Raw genomic sequence first — 21791 nt, forward strand, 5'->3', positions numbered from 1 at the left:
TCCCACAGGAGACACTAAGGATGCAGAGTCATCTTTCCAGAAGGACATATTTAGGGCCTCTCCTTCAAGGCTTCTGCCCCATACATGTGAACACATGAAAATGAGCCTTCAACTGTGGAATTTCAATCCCCCGCTGACAGAGCCGCATATATTGCCCTTCAACTCTTGTCATGTGAGTATGTCTTTCTTCTTCCTTTTTCACTCATGCGGCTTCATCCCAGTCTTCCACTTGGTGACTCTTGATCCAGTGCTTCTAGCTCTCACCCCATGATTTTTCTTTCTCTAAGAGATCCCATGCCTCACTCCCAGCCACCCCTGGAAGCTTTTACCACAAAGGTCCCTGCTCATCAAACACTGCTCATCAAACATGGTTTCATACTCCAAGCCTTAAAGACACAGCTAATGGAACCCTTCATCGGGAATCCTGCTTCCTTGCTGGTTACCGCTGCAAGGGACCAGAGTCATCTTGTTGTCCTTTCCAGAACAAGGAAGTCCAGACAAATCCTGTTTCTCCATGAGGCACCCTGAGAAAGAGAGGGGAAATCCCTTCTATCAAAGTTTGGAACTTGGATCTCAAGAGCTTATAACAGAGAAAGCAATGTTCTTGGCTGCTTGACTTGACCTGACCCATGGAATCATAAAAAAGAGAAAAATAGTGTTTAAGTCAGTTACTGCCTGGCTTAAATGGTTTTCTGTGAGTAAACAGGAAAATTAACCACCATTCTCAACACTGTTTTGAAGGCAAATTATGCTCTTACATTACAAATGACTGTCTTAATAAATGATTGTTGGGGACACAAACTGTTGGTACATTGAGTAAACAAACTGTTTCTTTTCAGTTTGTGAAGCTAAAACTCTTTCCCGCTCTTCCTGTAATTGGAGCTGGTTGTGACATAAGTCATCACAGAATTGATCACCCAGGTGTCACTATGGCTAATTATTAAGACGAATACAAGTACATGGTATTTACCATCCTTCACCACCTTCATTTCTCTTCTAAAGTATAGAGTGGACCTTGACAAGGTTCACTTAAGTTCTGCAAGAGGTTCGTAATGGAGAAGAAACTTTGCATTCTATTACAAGTTAATCACTAAAGGGATGTCACCTATAAGCTCAAATTATACACAGTGGCCCATCTCTGGGAGCCCTGCCTCCCAGGTAATGATCATTAAGCTAAAATACCTTTTGCTCACAGGAAACATCCTGACCAGGCCCACATGTGAATGACTGCAGGAAGGAGGAAATTAGCACATCCCCTCAGAGGCTGACTGGAACCAGGAAATGTTGGACTTTATTCCCTCCCTTTTTATTATAAAAGAAGGCTGAATTCTAACTCAGGCAAGATGGTTCTTTGGGACATGAGTCCACTATCTTCTCGGTTTGCTGGCTTTCTGAATAAAGTCGCTGTTCCTTGCCCTAACAAGTCGTCTCTCGATGTATTGGCCTGTCATACAGCAAGCAGTACGAGCTTGGACGCGGTAACAGGTTCCAAAGCTGCAAGAACTCTCATTCCCTCTCCACCGCTGTGGCCTCTGGGGATCACCCACTGTTTTCTGTTGCCTTAATCTGAGATTCAGTGCAGTAGGTCAGTGGAAGGTCCAGGTCTGACCTGGGGTAGAAGGACAGAGACCACGGCTCTCTGCACATTGCAAGAGTCTCCGTTCAAGTCTTCTAAAGCTGCCTTGAGCCACTCCAGTTCCCCATGGCTCATTAGTTTTAATTCAAGGACGTAGAACTAAGCCTTATGATGACGCCTAGGCCAGTGCCACCCAAAGCATGATCCTCAGACCGGTGCTGGTCCACAAGCTGTTGCCAGTCAAAGACAGAGGAAATACAGAAATTGAGAGAATGCTTTAAAAAACCTTTTGTAGTCAGCTGACACTGCTGTGCAACATCACATCTAAGTACATATACCATCATTTTGTTAGGGGGAACAGACAGTTTGGTTGTTATCAGACTCCCAGAGTGAGTAACCTGTGATGTCCTGCTCAGTAAGACCATGTGTTGGTCTGCAAGAAAGCAGAAGTGCGAAAAAAAAATTTTTTTTAACTAGTTCTCCATGATAGTTTTTAAAGCTTTGGTCTAGGCTACCAAGAGGGAGCTGGGAGGCAGGGGAAATTGAATGAGTGCAAATTGGAAAGAACCTGGGACCTCTGTAGAGATAGTCCTGATTTCTGCACAGGCTCAGAGTACTCTCCAGCTTTGCCATGCCCTTGGACTTGAAATTAGTGTACTAGGGCTAAGCTGTGTTGGCTCCCAGCTTGGTTGCTATTCCACTGTAAACAGCCTCTTCAGAGACTGTGATGCACTTTCCTTCCAGCCGGGAGAGCAGAAATAACTTGCAGCTTGTACAGTACTGGTGTCCAAAAGAAAAGCCACACAGGGACATCTAGTGGTAATAGGAAATTGCCAACCTGCTCCAAAGGAGTCCAAGAATTTCCAAACTACCAGCTGCTTGGGGACTTTAGATTCATTTATTGAATTTTACCTCACACTCTAGCAAATTAGTCACTGCATTTGAAGGTACTAATCCGTGTGATGTGCGGCCCTGGAAATGAAGCTGGACACCCTGGCCACCTGTTAGGACACCTCTAACAAGTCTCTGTCCACCCAGAATGAAGCAAAGAGTGAAGGCAGTAGACAGATTCTTCAGGCGAGGGTGCTGGGGAGAGAATACAGATAGGAGACCCTCATTTTATGGACAATTACTTCCGCAGTGTCTTTCTAGCTGGCTGTAAAACAGACCTGACCTCAGAGAAGTAGAAAAGAGGCAGAGCTCCAAAATAAACTGAATACATTAAGAACGGTCCTCCAAACTTGCTGATCTATAAATAAGCATCAGCAGAACTCTTCATGAGTTATTGTGAGCTCCCCAGCAAGACGACAACGCCAAATCAAAGCTAGCCACCCAGACTGATAGAAACAAAGCCCTTAGAAGAAGCAGGTTTCTCCTGGCCTTTGATGGAAAGACTGAAGATAAAATAGATACAGTTGCATCAGATTTTTGTTGTCAAGCTGACTCTTTCACAGGCTGACAGATGTGCAAATAAATTAAATTAGGTCTAAATTAGCTGGTAAAAATCATAGTAGATTTTACCATGAAAAACATATCTAGGGCTTCCCTGGTGGCACAGTGGTTGAGAGTCCACCTGCCGATGCAGGGGACACGGGTTCGTGCCCCGGTCTGGGAAGATCCCACATGCCGCGGAGCGGCTGGGCCCGTGAGCCATGGCCGTTGAGCCTGCGCGTCCGGAGCCTGTGCTCCACAACGGGAGAGGCCACAGCAGTGAGAGGCCCGCGTACCGCAAAAAAAAAAAAAAAAAAAAAAAAAAAAAAAAAAATATATATATATATATATATATATATATATATATATCTAAAGTCTATAAGTGCTGATTTTTGCCTCTTCTATGTGTAGCGAGGTCAAATTTTACATACTACAACTCATGCATCCTATCCTAATGTATAGCTTTAGAAAAGTACCTAATTGATGTATTAAGAAAGTCCTTCTTTCGACCCACTTATCCCCGCCCATCTAATGACAAGAAAACTCTTGAACTTGTCCATTCATGCTCACTAGCCCCCTTCTTGACTACAATCACCCATTGCAGTTGAACTTGTATTGCAGTTCAAACTATTTATTCTAACAACTCAAGTTTCTCTCCCTTTCCCAAGTGAAATTTGGGCACAAGAAGATTAAACTGGGGAGGTGGTCTCTAGTCCCTGTGCTGTGTTTCTCTCCTGGCTCCTGCATCTCTGAGTTGTAAGTGGTTTCTCCAGCTCTCTGTTCTCAGACTGTCCTATCTAAATCCATGCTAAGTCCACGCTGGGGAAATCCATAGTCTGTTCTGTCAGCTCCTTTTGTGCCTGGTATTATCTCACTCTTCCCAACCAACCTCTTCTTAGGTCCCCACCTCTTCTATCTACCTCTCCCTGCAGTCCCTGCTGCAACTCTCAACGGAGTCATCCCTCACCACAGGGATCTCTTGATGGGTCCACCGGTTTCTCTGCGATGCCACCAAGAGCATGTCAGAACTCCAGGAAACAGTCTGGGAAAGTGAGTCAGTGGAGACCTGGAGCTCTCCCAGACCACTCCCATGACACTGATACTACTACTCTTTCAGCCTCTCATGTCACTTCAGAGGACCCTGTGAGATGCGCTCCTCCCACAGTTCCCTATGAGAAGCAGGGTGTGTTTGTTCTAGGGCTGCAATAGCAATTATCACGAATTCAGTGGCCTAAAGCAACAGAACATTGACTCTCTTCCAATTCTGGAGGCCAGTCTGAAATCAAGTGGTCAGCAGGGTGGGTTCTCCCTGGAGGCTCTGAGGGAGAATCCGGTCTATGCCTCTCTCCTAGCTTCTGCCGGCTTCCGGAGACTCTTGACATTCCTTGGCATGGGGCTGCATAACTCCGGTCGCTGCCTCTTTCTTCTCATTATCTTCTTCCCTCTCTATCTGTGTCTGTTTTCCCTTCTCATCTCTTATAAGGATTTGCCATTGGATTCAAAGCCCATCCTAGTCCAGAATAATCTCATCTCGAGATCATTAACTGCAAAAACCCTTTATTCCATAAGGTCACATCTATGGGTTCCAGGGTTTAGGACCTATACACATCTTCTTTTTTCTTTGGGTCGGGGGGTGCACTATTTAAACAAGGTAGGGGCCTCTACCTTCTCACAAAGGCCAGAGGTATGTACGTCCCTCCAGGGGATCCCAGTAGCATCCCAATCCCAGATCATTCTCTCTGAACCCCTTCCTTTTTGCACCAGAATTGTTTATGCTTCCTGTCCCTTTTCTATGAGGAATTCACCTGTCACATCTGCCCTCTTCCTACCTCTGGGCCTCTTTTTTCTAGAAGGTACCTACCTTCCTCTTCCCTGGGGTGATAAAGACTCAAGGCATGCACTAGTGGCAAAAAAAAGTGTGCTTTAAGAGAGAGATTATATTATTTGTGAACATATTTCAAAAACATTATCTCCATTATATATATACAGACATACACAGAGTCTGTTATATTAAGACATTGGCCCCACATGACAACATCTTAACCAAAACTTTAAAGGAGAAATCCAGACTTGGAAAATAATCTAAAGATTTACTATGTATAAAAAAGATGACCACAGGCATCCACTAATACAACTCAGCTTACATATAATCTTCCTCTCTAGAGGACAAGATATTGTTAAAGTGTTCGCTCAACGGGCAACTGTAATTGATAAGCTATAGGTTTTGATAAGCTGTAGTTCTAGCTTAAGTTTTGATAAGCTATAGTTCTAGGTCTTGGAAGAATTTGCTCACCTCTACCCTCTACGTTTTAATATTTTATTTTAGAACATCTCAAATATACATAAAAGTAGAGCGAACAGTATAACAATTCTCCATGTACCTATCACTCAGCTTCAACAGTTCATAAACCATGACCAACTTTGCTCCCTTATACTTGATACCTTCATGTCTCTCTTTATCCCATCCCTGAATTTTGAGGTTATCTTAGACATCACGTCATCTGTAAATATCTCACAGATTTTTCTAAAAGATAGAGACCCTTTTTTGCATATTCAATAACATGATCATACCTGAAAATGTTAAAATATTCTTTAATATCAAATATTCAATCATGCTCACATTTCCCCATTTTTTTTTCCGGTATGTGGGCCTCTCACTGTTGTGGCCTCTCCCATTGCAGAACACAGGCTCCGGACGCGCAGGCTCAGCGGCCATGGCTCACAGGCCCAGCCGCTCCACAGCATGTGGGATCTTCCCGGACCGGGGCACGAACCCATGTCCCCTGCATCGGCAGGCGGACTCTCAACCACTGCGCCACCAGGGAAGCCCATTTCCCCAGTTTTTTATTTTATCATTTTCACTTTGTTTTTAGCTTGTTTTTTGAATTAGAATCCAAATGACATCTATACATTGAGAGATGATAAATGTCTCAAATTTCTTTCAGTCTTTAGGCTGTCTGTCTGTACCTGTCTCCCTCTTTTTCTCCTCTCTTGAAGTTTTTGTTTGTTTTTTGTTTTTTTCTCTTGAAGTTTTTGTTGAAAAAAATGGGTGGTTTGTCCTATGAAGTTTTCTGTCTGAATTTTTCTGACTTTATCCTCTTCGTGATTTTTGTCCTTTGTATTTTCTGTAAATTTGTATTCAAAATAAGAGACGGGTGGAGATTTATGAGGGATTTTTTGTCCAGACATCTTCATAGGTGGTGTTGTATAATACCCTCAGGGATGAATAATCATCCCTGGTTGTCTTCTTTTTGTGATGTTAGCAGACATTGATAATCATTGCTTAGATCCAATAATTCTTAAGGTGTTAAAATGATACATTATTTTTAAATTCTTAGCTGGTAAGCTTCTAAGAGATATTTCCCCCTCAAGAGCAATTGTTTATGCTGAGGTACAGTTTGCATAGGAGAAGCAAGATGAATGCTTCTTTTTTTATATATATGTGGTCTTCTATATATATAATATTATATATAATATATATATATAATATATATATACATACATGTATGTGTGCGTATATGCATCTATTTATTAACACATGGATTTAAACATCTGTTTTTTTTCAGTACGCAGGCCTCTCACTGTTGTGGCCTCTCCCGTCGCGGAGCACAGGCTCCGGATACACAGGCTTAGCGGCCATGGCTCACGGGCCTAGCTGCTCCACGGTATGTGGGATCTTCCCGGACCAGGGCACGAACCCATGTCCCCTGCATCGGCAGGCAGACTCTCAACCACTGCGCCACCAGGGAAGCCCTAAACATCTTTGATGCCTTACAACATATTGCAATTATTATACGTAGTGATACTCAAGTCATCCTCCCTTTGACAAGGGAGTCTCTTCACTTAGACTTCTGAGTCCTTTTGGGATGACACTAGTAGTCTTGAATAGAATCCTTATTTTCTGATGTGACAAGATTCATCTTGCATTTCCTACAACTGGCTGTGAGGTCTTTTCAGTGGTTATAGATAGAAAATATTGTTATCTTTGTTTTGTTTTAGATAAAACACATCATAAGTTGAAACTAATACTTCCAATTCAAATTCAGGAATACGAGGTTTTTACTTAACCTAGCTGATTTCATATCTGTTTCTTCTGCCATGCCCCAAACCCTGGTTTCAATGACACCAATATAATTATTTATTTGCTTTATCAATACTACATACACGATGGTCTCAGAATAATATAAACACTACCGCCAACTATATCATTACTGTAAACAGGGTTTTTTTCTTTTGCAATTTATTTTGTCCCACTGGGGATGCACACTCCAACCGTTACGCCTTAAAGTCACTTGGGAGAATTTCTCTGTGAGAGGATCAACAGGATACACTTTGAGGTTTCTTTTTCTTTTCACTTTCGATATTTAGGAGTTGCATTTTGTGTTTAATTTTATTTTTTTATTATGTAAAACATTTACATTTCCAAAGTTGCATCTTCAAAACAAGGTATCTAAAGAATAACAAATAGTTTCTATCCCCCTTCCTTCCATCTCTTCCCTCCTTCTCCCATAGTTAGCTATTTTTTTAAACTTCATGGTTTGTCTTTTCATTGAGTTTTAAATTATAATCACACACACTCACACACACACAAACACACATTCTTATATCCTGGAGATTATTCCATAGTAACATAGAGATTTTTCTGATTCTTTTTTTACACCTGCATAATAATCCATTGTGTGATCATAGTTTATTCAACCATCATAGTTTATTCATAGTTTATTCATAGTTTATTCATAGTTTATTCATACATCATAGTTTATTCAACCATTTCTTATTGGTGAGTATTTGAATTATTTGCAGTATTTTGCTATTATAAATGGTGCTTCAGTGAATAGCCTTGTTCACAAGTACTTTTATATTTTTGACCCATGTATCTTTGGAATAGATTCCTAAAAATGGAAATCTATGTAATTTTTCTAGTTCATATTTCAAAATATAATTGAAAATACTAACTCCGAATTCTAAATATAATAGTTATTGGTTTTGGTAAAGGGCTTGGGGTAGTTTTTGAATTAGTAAATTTAAAATTTGTTTGTGCGGCAGAGCGGTCACGATTTTCCTAGTGGAACAGTGTACTATTTCTCTATAAAAGAGTAATACATATAAATCCATCAAAGAAACTAGGGCAATTCTAAAAGCAATAACTGTGACTATGTTATATGTATGCAATATAAAATCACCATCATGAGCATAAATGTCCCAGGAAAAAAACAAAGATGTTAAGTTAGACCTCATCAGCTGTTTCTGAGTTTTCCGTTCAGTCTCATTTGGCCATAGCTTATTCTGCTCTCTATTAGTGTAAACTACTTGGCATTGGGTATGAAGTGATTAAACATGAATGGTTTTAACTATCATTTCTGAGAAGCGAGTGATGTAATAATAGAGTTACACTGGAAGTGTCATGATTTCTATATATCTACTCCAAGCAAAAGGAGATTTTCCAGCCAAGGGGGTTTTAAAATTTCAATATCCATCACAGTAGCATCAGGAGCACTGATCTCAGAAGACAAATACCATATGATATCACTTACATGTGGATTCTAAAATACAACAGAAATGAACCTCTCTACAAAACAAAAACAGACTTACAGACATAAACAGACTTGTGGTTGCCAAGGGGGAAGGGGGTGAGGGAGGGAAGGACTGGGAGTTTGGGATTAACAGATGCAAACTAGTATATATAGGATGGATAAACAACAAGGTCCTACTGTATAGCACAGGGAACTATATTCAATATCCTGTGTTAAACCATAATGGAAAAGAATAGGAAAAAGAATATATTTATATATATATGTATGTATACATATTTATAAAACTGAGTCACTTTGCTGTACAGCAGAAATTAAGCACAACATTGAAAATCAACTATACTTCAATAATTTTTTTAAAAAAGAGCACTGATCTTAGAGAGAAAATTCAGCTACCAGAGAGAGAGCACATACAGACTCAAAGCATGCTGGTAAGAAGCTGTGTTTTCATAGAGGTCAATTAACAATATCTCAATCCTTTAACAATTAAGAAAATGCTTATAAGATTACAAATATTCCAGCATATAACATACCATATAGGACATAATAATTTAGAACAAAAATAGATAATAATTTAAATATAAAAGGATCAATGTTGAAATAAAGTTTTCTTAGTCATTTTGATTAAATTCAGTTATTTAATGAAAAAGAACTAGAAAAATTTTCTGTATCCATTCATATTCTTTATATTCAATTGTATAGATCAGGCATTGACAAACTTTTTCTGTAAAAGGCCAGACAGCAAATATTAGACTTAGTGAGCCAAGGGGCAAAATCAAGTGTGTTATGTAGGAACTTATATAACAAATGAGAAAACAAATTTCCACATTTTCTATTGTTGAAATTCAAAAAATAATGATGATGGAGCACAAGTTTTTGTAATTCAGATCTACTAGTGAAAAGAATGGAATTTTATTCAAAGGATACTATTTTGCTTAAGCGGGTTTCAAGGTTAGCGTTCTCAATCATCAAATTTATTGCAAATGTTCATTAGGAAAAAAAAACACTTTTAGCTTGTCGGCCAAACAAAAACAAGTGGAAGGCCAGATTTGGTCCACAGGGCCAAGTGGAATGATCGCTGGCATAGAAAATTCTCATGATAGTATGGGTTCAATCAGTTCAACAGATCCTTTTGCTTTCTTTACAATCCCTAAATTAAAGAATCACCACTAGAAGGCAAACTCTCCATGTGTTTATTCATTGATGTATACCAAACACCTAGAACAGCGCCTGGCACATAGGTGGCCTATAGTAAATATTTCTTTCATGAAGCAATAGGTAAAATACACAAAATATTTATTTTATATATAGTTATTTGGACTAAGTGGAACCTAGCCAACTCATAAAGTCAAGATTCTGGGAGCCCAGGATGAAAAAAAACAAGAAACCCTACTTCACTTATTTCTGGCCATTCTATCTGTTTGTCCCACAATCACTGCTACTAGCGACTGATCTACTCAAGTGGCAGCACGTTCAGTGTCTGAAGAAGGAAGTCTTAAAGTGGTGGTAACTCCATGCAGTTGTTTATTTATTTCTGAAAATTAACAAATGATAATTTGGTTTTGGTGGCAGCATGTTGGTGATTCAGAGGAAAATTAATTTAAAGATTATTATCCTAAGGCACTAAACCACAAAATGCTATTTAACACACAAGTTTAGCTTTGACCTCATTAATAGAGGCTACAAGCTTCCTACTATAATTATTCCCACATCTTGCTTTTCATATTTTATCACTGGAAAAAGAGGAGACCAACACCTGCCTCCAGAACAAATAGAATTTTTGGACTCAGAGAATATTTCAAATATTTTTCTAATTTAATCTCTTGATTTTAAAAATATGAAGACATGGAGAGAGAAAGAGTATGTGATTTGCCTGTGTCTCATGTAAGTTAGTGGAAAGCTATCATTAGAACCAATTCTTGGTTCTCAACTCTGTCTTGTCATGAAAGATGAGTTATAATGAAAGAGTAAATTACATTCCTTTAGCTATCAAGCTATAGATGTAGTAGCTCAGACAAGGATTTAGCACAGCCCTTATTTTCATGATTAATTCAACCCATGAGAAGATAAAATACAATTACTTCAGCAAATACTAACACAAAAATTTTACATTTGGGCCAGTAATATTATCGGTGCTACACTCTATACACCAGTAATCAGAACTTGATTAATTTTGATGAAACACTTGGTTGGGAGCAGGGTGCAGATGATAATTTCAAGAGAACAGACTGGGCACAGTTTGGGAACCAACTTGATTAAAGAAGCAATAAGGTTATCCAAATATTTGTTCCTTATCCCATCTGTCTCTCTAAGGCAGCGCATTGCAAATGAGAACGAGAAGGTCAAGTTCCCATACCACATATTTAGTTATAACTATTCTTATCATACTGAGGATATAACAGATTACCACTAATCTGATAAAATTATGACACATTAGAATGAATGCTGTTTTAATTGCATACTGTGGTAGAGTTTATAAGATGTTTTACAGGTGTCTGATTTGAACCTCCTAACAATATCTTGAAGTGGGCAGGTGCAGTAAATTGGTTGCAAAAATAGCCTAAATTCTTCATCTCTTCAGGTATCCAGGCCCCTGGCTCACATGACCTTGCAATTCTTCTCACTAATAAGGTTGTCTGTGTCCTAGAGCTTTAATTCTGCAGTCATACATATGACTTTCTTTGGCCAGTAGCATGTTAGCAGGTGTGATACATGCAGAATCTTGGAAAGGTGCTAACGCATTTCCATTTCCTCTCTTGCTCTTTGCTGTGGCCATATTAACATATCCAGGCTAGCCTACGAAAGCAAGAGTCAGCATACTGTTTCTGTAAAAGATCAGATAGTAAATCTTTTTGGTTTTGTGGACCATGCGGTCTCTACTGCTACTATTCAGCTACTCGACGCTGCCATTGTGACATGAAAGGAGCCGTAGCAAATATGAAAATGAATGAGCAAAATTGTGTTCCGATAAAACGTTATTTATAGAAACAATACATGGGCTGGATTTGGCCAATGAGCCATAGTTTACTGACCCCCATACTAGAGGATGAGACACATGGAATAGAGTTGAGTTGCTCCAGTAATCCTAGTTTAGATCATTTGGAATCACCCAAGCTCCAGCCAATTCCTAGATATGCGAGACAGTTAGACACACGTCCACGAGAATCACTTAGCCAACCTGTAGCTCACAGCAGACACATGTGCAAACCCAGCCAACACCAGCCCAACCCTGCAGAATCATTTGCCAAACCCCTGAGTCACGGATGATTTGTTACATAGAAGTATTGTGGCAAAAGAATATTAATACCGTAGGTAAAGTCTTAATCTTGCCATTTTAGAATTAAAGATGGGGCTTAAGGAAGTTAAATATCTTGGTCATTGTCTCCGGCAGCCAGAAAGTGTCAGAGCCAAGATTCAAATTTAAGTGCTTTCAAATCTATTGTTCTATTCCACTATGTAAAACTGCTTCAATCCTTTACTTTTCCCTTTATTTTAGATGGGTTTATTTATATAGCAATATAGATATAGATACGTATAATGTAGGGTAAAAGATGAAGAATTTTAGGCAGCTCTGACTCTCCACTGATTCCCCTCTTAGCTTTTAGCTATGGAAAATCACGTCGCCCAGCCTTAAACTTTAGATGATTTTAAGTTGCTAATGCAGATCTCTTTGTGGTGTAGCACAGTCTATATCATCCTGGTTCTTATTTTCCGAAACTCCAGTAAGAGGAAATAACTTAAATGGCCTACTCTTGCACGCAGCTCCTATCTCTCCATTTACCGCTCCCATTTCATGCAGGGCTGTCAGGGCTTTCTGAATTAAATGTGACTTAGGGCCTGCGCTTACTGCCTGAGGAGGCTCATAGGTCCTATAGCGCATCCCCAATCTTGTACTTGAGCTGTCAAGTGTGAGAGATTGGTGCCAAATTCAACCCAACATAGCCCCTTCCCAGCAGTCTGCCTTTGACAACCCCTCCTTGTCAAATCCAACAGTTTACATAGGATATATAGTGAATAAAGTACTCTGAAAGATACGAATGTAGAGGTGCTGCTTCCGTTGATAGCAGGAACACCTATCAGCTTCCCACAGGGCTGACATTTCAGGCTGGCAGCAGGGAGATGACCATAGGATTCTTGTGCCGCTGCTTCTAAATGGATTGTAGAGACTTTCAAGGCAAATTGCCTCACTTCTCACCATCTGTCTCCAAAAATAGTCAGTGTGAAGCAACTATGCAACTCAAAAAAAAATTTTTTTTTGGTATTTATAAAGTAGAACCCTCAGGTGAATGGTTTCTAGAACTTACACAGGATTCCCTAGGCGCGAGCTATGAGTATTTTCAGTCCCATTCATGACATCACCTCTATCTTGAAACGGATATATCAGATTACCTTAGTCTTATGCCATTGAACATTCGACTCATCCAACTCTCTTTGGTGTGAACCCATGCTCTCCAAGTCACACAAGCCTTCCTATAGTGTGCAGAGCACTGAGTCACGGAGTAACTTTGGTACCTTTGGCAGTGTTTCCCCAGAGAAAATCAAGAGAGGATTTCTGATCACAATTTAACTTCCAAGGCAGCTTGACCACAGGGCCAGAATGCAGTGACCCCTGGGATTCAAAACCACTAGACCAGGGGACAGTTATAGGACTGAGTTTCAGTGAATTCCTTGCTATTATGGTTTACACTCAAGTCTCATTTATGAGTCTACCTCTCAGGGCCTAGTCACATCAATACCCTGAAAGAGTAAGTGTTTGACTTTTCAAAGCAGAGGGTCCCACCCATTTGGCACTGATTAGATAAGGTTTTCTCAGTCTTTTAAAACCACAGAGCCCTTTAATATATGTCAAATTCTGATGTCCCACCACCATCTTGCAACATGTCCAAGCCAAATACGTACATCTTAGAGATAGATGTCCCCACCTGCTAAGAAGATTCTACTCTATGTAGTACTACGTGAAATAACCACAGGGCTTATGTCCTAAATAATATTGATTCAGTATATTGTGTGTATGTGTAGATGCTAGCTGTAGAGATTTTGATAAAATCTGCCCCACCCTCCAGCCCCATTTGAGAGTCACTGCACCCTCTCACTAAAACTCCCATCACCACCCTAGATGATGCTTCTATAAGAATTACAGATAAATACCTTCTGATTTCTGCAGAAGAAACTTGACTTACTTATGGTAGAGTTAGTTTAGGGTTGGTGAGAGACCAAGGCTTGAGTGAAGGGAGTGGTGAAATCTGAAGAAGTAACTTGTTACCTAATTATTAAGTGCATACATAATGGTTAGTACTGGTGATGGTGGTGGTACTAACTCCTGTGTGTATGTGTGTGTGTGTGTGTGTGTGTGTGTGTGTGTGTGTGTGTGTGGTGAGTGTGGAGTCTGAGAATGGGGTGTGTGAATGCAGATGTGCATTCACACATTCATGTTTGTGTACATGAATGAGAATGTATATATAAAGACAAAGAAAACACAATCCTTGCGTTCAAAGAGTTCTAATTAAGTGGTAGAAACATGAACATATCCATCAGGTCCCTCCTAGGTAACAGTGTTAATACAAACTGTGCAACCTCTTCTCCACCTCTGTCCCACCACAAGTCAAAGCCACTTACAGCACAGACGTCCCTCCAGAGTCCAGTGTGTCATGTGGTCAGGTGGGGATTCCTGACCACATGTATTTAGGACTGAAGTATCTTAAATGCATGATATAGTATCTGCAGCTTACTTTCAAATTGTTCAGAAAAAACACTGAGTGATAAGAGCTAAAGCAAATATGCGGAAATGTTAACAACTGGTAAATCTGGTAAATCTAGGTGAAAGACATATAGAAGTTCATTGTACTACTTTTCTGTAGGATTGAAACTTTTTTTTTTTTTTTTTGCGGTACGTGGGCCTCTCACTGTTGTGGCCTCTCCTGTTGCGGAGCACAGGCTCCGGACGCGCAGGCTCAGTGGCCATGGCTCACGGGCCCAGCCGCTCCGCGGCATGTGGGATCTTCCCGGACCGGGGCACGAACCCGTGTCCCCTGCATCGGCAGGCGGACTCTCAACCACTGCGCCACCAGGGAAACCCTGAAACTTTTGAAAATATGTTGGGAAAAATAAAACCAAATGAAATCGTTCTTTAAATTCTTTATTTCATACGCCGATTTCAGCAATACTGAAATACAAGTTTAACATACATGTACTTACTCTTTCTAAAGATTTAAAATATGAAATGTTGAATAATGTTACAAATTACAATCAAAATTTAAAACAAAGTACTTAAGAATAAGACAAAAGAGCTAAAAATTATGTTAAATTTCTAGTGCAAATATTAAGAAAGAATAAAGGATATTGGTGACATTAATATTCAGACCAGGTTTTCCCTATCTTAATTTCCCTGCTCCCTTCCCACTTAAAATCTTAAAAAGTATTTGTTACAAATTGGAAGTACAGAATTGTTAGAAAATCACTGGATGATGAGTTGTATGATTCTCTTTACAGGTACAACCTACTTCTCAGCAATCTGTAAGCCATTGACAGTGTAACTCCATATCCAAGGAAAAAAGCCAAAGCGCGATTTGGCTGGGGAAGGGGTATCAAATATGCAATTGTGTGGTAGATTCGTGCTCCAACAAAAAGCCTGAAGTGCAGGATGGCAGTCGAGAGATCTGGAGCACTCAAGGAATACAGAAGGCCAATACCAAGAAATGGCACAATATTTTCGAGGTCATTCAAGTGGGCTCTGTGGAAAAAGATGACTTGTAAAACACAAATTTCAAAATCAGCAGAAATATATTCATTTTTTCCTCTCTTCTGAAACTAAATAGAAGTGTTAATGGATCTTAAACATGCAAAGTAAGATTCATTTTATTTCTCTCAAATTCCCTTGCTTCCTTACCCACTTGACTCTTATTTAGAATGTCTTGTTATCTTGTTTCTTTTATTTGTAGTGTATCTCAACATACAACAGAGAAGGTTTTTTGCACTTTCAAGACTATCAAAACTGCATCTATATAATAAAACTCACTCCATTTTTATACATATAAAATATTTTTTCTTCTAAGGTCCATACAACAGCAATTCAAGATTCTTCTTATAGAAACTCCTCTTCCGAAAAGAACAAAATCATTTTGGTTATGATCTTTCTTAAGACTCCTCCCTCACTTGTGCTAGTCTGCAAAATGGCTCCTGAGACCACCCTTGCCCATTCACCCAATCCACTAGGTTGCCAAGAATCAATTTACCAATTTAATATCAAGAAATTCATGCTCTCCACATCCATATAACAGAATACATAACTAGTCTTTCAAACATGGGAAAAAATTTAGCCAACCTATCCTCAAATTGCAAAAGGAATTAGTTAGTAGTGATGGAGCAAAGCGCAAAGTATACACAAAATTGATAGACAATAAAGAGAAAGACATATTTCCTTGATTGGGATTTCATACCACAGCTATAAGAAAACAGATAGCATGGTTTAGACACAAGTTTTCCTCCAATTCATGGCACCTTGAATACAAGGCACATGTATTATTGACTTGACATTTTTTTAAACTGCTTAATCTTCAAAAATCTGGTACTCCTGTTCAAGTCTCCAGAGTTAAAAACTGCTTAAGAATCTAGACTAGAAATTGAGATTTTGATAGAGCTTATCAGCTATTGATACATATTTCAAAATGAAAAATATTGGTTTTATGTTACTCTCTTTTCTTTTAGCAAAAAATGTAACTATTACATATTGCCTGCTCAATGATCACTATTCTCCTCCCCTCCTTTCCTTTCTCCTGTTTCCAGTAGATTATCCTTTCTCACCATCTTTTTGACAAAGATGATGACAACATAAAGGTATGAAGAATGCGACAGTAACCTAGGTAAGTAACAGTCTTGAAAGATTTAAATAAACAACTGTCTGTTCCTGAATAAAAGCCAAGACAGAAAGGCATGGGAGTTCTTATTCCTTCTCTTTCATGGAACAACCCAAGGGTTACTGAGAGTGAGGTGGGCAAGAAAGGACAGGAATACTATTTTCTACTAAAGAAGAGCTTCACCAATTACACCAAGGGTATTTGTTTGGGTCCTTTGAACTCTCCTGCTGGACCACAGATATATCTTCACCTCCCATCTTGGCCATGTTACTTTTCTCCTTCACAACATTCTAAAAGGACAGACGTTTTAAAGTTGGGAAAGAACCTATAATGGTGAGACTCTGTGGAAATGTGTTTACTTCTAAGCCTGTGTTAAGCAATTGGCAAAGAGAAGAGAAGAAAGTCAAAGACAATGAGGGGTAAAGAGCTCCAGTGGAGGGAGAAGGAAGGAAGTTCAAAGGCAGGGCTTCCTTGGACCTTACTGGCCCCTCCATTTTTTTCTGGCTTCCCTCTCTCTCTTTATCTTATTCTCTTTTCAATTCTCTTTCCCTGTCCTTGGCCCTCAAAACGGTCTCAGAGATAGCATTCCTTACTGTCCTAGTAAGGCCTGTTTTCAATGGAGCCTCATACTCTGTGTTAATTTACGCTATTTTATATGCTCTTCTTTTTTAGACCCTGAGCCAGGCACGTGCTTACCCAACTCTCCCAGTCAGCTCCTGCTGTAGTTCAGTATCACCCTTCCACCATAACCCTTTCTCTGCTCAAACAACAGAACTCATCCTAGAGGGGCAGCTGCCTTCGTTTTCACGTCATTCCTAGACAGCTATCAAAATCTAATACCTGGTGGACATCCATCTTTATGTGTGACCACCTTCTACCGGGGTCTATTTCCCCCCCTCCATCATCCTGTGTTCCTGTTTCCTTTCTCCTTCAGGCAGATGCTCCTTGGGGCAAGCTTGCTCTGGGCTGACCTTCCCATCAGCCCTGCTCTGTGCTTATGATGCACCAGTCACACCTTCTTAGTCAGATCAGAACCATTCGGATCTCAGCATCACCCTGACCTTGACCAGAGTTGCTAGACATCTTTGAGAATTACCAGGGGATGGCCAACTACAAAAGGAGCTTCACACCAGACTTGCTGACTCTCTTCTCTTACCCAAAGTACTTCATGATCAGCATACAGCAGCAGTATGTCCAAATTCCCACAAAGAAAATTTCCCAAATTGACGTGATCTCTCCTCTCCTTCTCCTAACATTCTGCAGCTTCTTCCTTTATGAAATATTCTTAAATACCCTAGGAACTAATACCCTGTACCTCACGACTTAACATCTAATGGGAGACTGCTTTATTTCATTCTCTAACTACATGAATGTTGGTCTTATTTTTAGGGGAAAAGTTATAAACCCCCTCAAGGGCAGGAACCCAGTCTTAAAGCTATTTTATAGCACTCCAATAAAAGAAGTGACCATGAGGGCTTCCCTGGTGGCGCAGTGGTTGGGAGTCCGCCTGCCAATGCAGGGGACATGGGTTCAGGCCCTGTCTGGGAGGATCCCACATGTCGCGGAGCGGCGAAGCCCGTGCGCCACAACTACTGAAGCCCGCGTGCCTACAGCCCACAAGCCGCAGCTGGAGAAAGCCCGCGCGCAGCAACGGGGACACAATGCAGCCAAAAATAATAAATAAATAAAATAAATAATAAATAAAAGAAGTGACCATGAGACACACACGGTAATCTCTCAATAAATGCTTCCTTCATGCATTGGGGCCAGAAGGGAAGTCATCGGGCTCAAATCCTAGCCCATGCTCCAGTTCCTTGAAGAATCCCCAGCGAGTATCACCTGGACTCCACTGAACAGTTTCAGTGAAGGGGTATTCTCTACCTTTGAACATAGCCTATTTTAAACATCTCTCCTCTTCCTAAGTACCACCCCCCTTTTCCTCTTTTGAATGCTACCCTGTATTTCTCCAGCTGCCCTGATTACCGTACAACTTTCTTTTTACCTTGTTGTAGGGAACACATTTGGTCTTGAATTCTTTCTAGAACAAGACGGGATAGGATTAAATAAATGCATAATGTAAAAGGTTTTCTAATCATCACTGATTTCTGTCTGCCCAGAATATAAATAACTTTAGGCTACTTATCTTGACATTTCAACACATATTACTTTATATTTTTAATTAAGTGTTCCATATGTGTAGAATGTATTAATTTTCTCACTATTGCATACCTGAAAGCATAATTTTCACTTCCTTTGTAGCCAAGTTCTGTCCCTGTCACTGAAATATGCTAATAGAAATAACGTGATAATTACATGTGGAAGTAATGAAAAAGAAAAATTCTAGGTTAAAAATGCAAAGTGGAGATTGTGGAAACTCTTTCTCTGAAAAGTATCTCCAAAAGAGATTTGTTAGTAGGAAATTTTTTGATGGGACTGATCCGATCTCAAAAAAAATACACCTGGAAACTGGATGCCTTGCCTTTCCTGGACACTCTCTTTCTTGCCGCACTGAAAAGCCAGTGTCTGATCGCCAGGAGGCGCTGGACACACAGTGGCTGCACCTCCTCAAGGACACTGACTCCTTTCACAGCTAAGGTCAATCATTCTCACTAAATTTTATTTGTTGTTCACAACCTGATGAGATCAGCTTAGATAATGGCTTTCTCCTTTAGAAATACAATCCCATGGGCAAGGAGAGACAGAAGTAGGGGCTGGGAAGGGAGAGTGGGGAGGAATCTAAAAATCCCCCAATAAAATACCTGTTGCTAAGTTTTCATAGGTGAGACTTACTTTGATCTTCCTTTCAAACTTACTAATGCTACTAAAGGTCTAATTGTTGTCACTTTCAAGTTCTGGGCAATTTTATGAGCATAGGGTCATGATTAGCATCATGTATTTGATTACCTTCCCTAAAAGGGATGCACAAAAAGGATGAGACAAAGCTTTAAACTGCTTACTTTCTCTTTAGTGGTTTTGATAACTCCACAAAGCTTTATTCACCTTTTCTAATTTTTATTCTTTTTCATCATAACACATATAATTTTCCTCTGATACTGTTTGAAATTTTCACATTGATTCTTCGAGAGATTCCTGAGACTATTTTAGATCCATATTCTTGACACAATCCATTTTAAAACTGGCCACTTTGGGGTTTCCCTGGTGGCGCAGTGGTTGAGAGTCCACCTGCTGATGCAGGGAACACGGGTTCGTGCCCCGGTCCGGGAAGATCCCATATGCTGCAGAGCAGATAGGCCCGTGAGCCATGGCCGCTGAGCCTGCACATCCAGAGCCTGTGCTCCGCAATGGGAGAGGCCACAGCAGTGAGAGGCCCGCATACCGCAAAAAAAAAAAAAACAAAAAACAAAACCTGGCCACTTTAATCAGTAGGACTGCTGAATTAACAAATATATAACTAAGTGAAGCAAAAGTTAAAATTTTATTCTAACTATCTAGCATAGACTTCCTCTTAGAAAAAGCCATTCTTGCTTGATAAATAATTTGAGATTAAACTTTTGCATAAATAAAAAAATTAAATTTCGGTACTGGAGGAGCAGAGAAGTACATGGGGTAAAAGGACAGCCTGCAAAATGGTGTAATGCTGACCATTTTGTGAGGTGACAAGGGCACAATGCAACTTTCCCAGGGAGAGGGTGCTGAAGGACAGAGCACTGTAACATACAACATGAAATGTTCGTGTTGCCATACTGTAAATTCTGCACCTTGTTTAGTCAGGTCTATTTTTATCACATTTTTAACTTGATTTGTTGACAGAGTTGAGGAAAGAACCAAGTTTACATCAGCCTAACAAAATGCAGAACACGGAAACATGCACAAATGCAGGATTGCAGACTGAGTTAATCTTGAGACTATATACCATAAGGGAATCTGCAGAGATCTTGGGAGGGGCTTCAGACTTTCCAGGAAGTCAAAAGTGATGATGTAAATATGATCTAGATTCCAAAGGGATTTGATGCTGCAGCAGATACATGAATTACAGAAGTAAATTTTTTTCTTTCAGTCCCCATTTCATTATCTATTTATACTCAACAAATTGAAGAAGTGTAGTCAAATATATTCATGATGTTTCATATCTTAACTATTCATCACAAAACTAAATATCTAAATGTTTAAGTATGGCTATGAAAACTCTTCACTGCTTCTTTAATTTTATATAATTTTGCTTACCCTGTGAAATGTGTCTAGAATTGTACTCCAGTTTAGATGAGCATTAGAAAATACTAAATGAAGACGGTCCATAACTTTAATGTTTCATGTGTTAGAAAAAGGTAACTAATGGATTGGCAATGGAATCTCAATATAAAAAATTTTGCGGTGGGGAGAAGGTTGGCCAAGATGGTGACAGAGGGGGCTCCTGAACTCCCCTCTTTCCACAGATACACCAAATGGACAGTTACACATGGAGCAATTACCTCTGAAAGAAATCCAGAAACTGGCTGAGCAACTTCTACTCATTGAGAGAATGAGAAAATACGCACATCGAAATGGATAAGGAAAGGCTGAGAAAATCTTGCTATAAACCCCACCCCCAGAAAAGCACCATACAGTCGGAAAGGAATTCTCAACTCCCAGCTTCTCCCTGAGGAGAAAAGGGTTTAGACCTCATATTTAGTGACCCAACCTTTAAGACTTTCACCCAAAAACAGGCCCCCACCAAAACATCTAACTCTGTAAGTCAGTGAGGATTGCATTTTGGAGACCCAAAGGACTATAGCAAACAAAAGCAGAGTTGTTAACAGGTGCATGAGACTTGTTGTAGCTATTCTCCCAGGACTCAGTACAGAGGGAACAGGCAAAAATGCCGACCTCCCAGTCTTTCCCAGATAGAGATCCACCTGCATACTTTAAAAACTGCTACCTAAAGGTCAAGCTTCCAGTTAGCCTGCATCTAGGGTCTGGCTTTGATCTTTCCTAGGAAAGCCAGTAGACACCTGCTCCATTTTCTCCTTCTAGCCCAAACCAAGTCGCCAGTATCTCCCCAGAAGGAGCTTACACACATCTGTACCTCAGCTTTTATGGCTGCAGCCCAAGTGATGGGTCTCTGGATCACCTGGCTCTGACAGCCAATAGTGCTACCATTCACAAGTCCCACAGGAATACAGCAAACAAAGAAGCAGTTCTCAACAAGCACAAGCACTTGCCGCAGCTACCCCCACCCCCAAGGCTCAGTGAAGAGGGAGCAGACAAAAATGTCCATCTTCCAGTCTTTCCCTAAAAGGCATTCATCTGTATATTTTAAAGCTGCTGCTGAGGGTCAGGCTTCTAATTCAGTATGCATCTAGGGGCTGGCTATAATCCTCCTCAGAGACTGGAGAAGCCAGAAGACACATCCCTCACCTTCTCCCTCTAGCCCACTCCAAGTTGCCAGTATCTCCTTGGAAG

General features: G+C 40.1%; 1 protein-coding gene across 11 annotated transcripts in view; it reads right to left on the reverse strand.

The window, feature by feature from the left end:
* The window catches only part of MGST1 (microsomal glutathione S-transferase 1), a 161477-nt gene that overhangs the window by 116884 nt on the left and 22802 nt on the right, over positions 1 to 21791 (reverse strand). For 6 of the 11 annotated variants that reach the window (XM_019936980.3, XM_019936974.3, XM_019936990.3 and 3 more), the window contains exon 4: positions 14659 to 15268. The exons of the other annotated variants lie outside the window; for them this stretch is intronic. In XM_019936980.3, coding sequence (XP_019792539.1) covers positions 15022 to 15268 — 247 coding nt within the window. In that variant the 3' untranslated portion in view covers positions 14659 to 15021. Of the gene's footprint in view, positions 1 to 14658; positions 15269 to 21791 lie in introns of those variants that run through there. 11 annotated transcript variants of the gene reach the window in all.

Source organism: Tursiops truncatus, chromosome 11 (genome assembly GCF_011762595.2).
Source record: "Tursiops truncatus isolate mTurTru1 chromosome 11, mTurTru1.mat.Y, whole genome shotgun sequence".
NCBI classification, from domain to species: Eukaryota; Metazoa; Chordata; class Mammalia; order Artiodactyla; family Delphinidae; genus Tursiops; species Tursiops truncatus.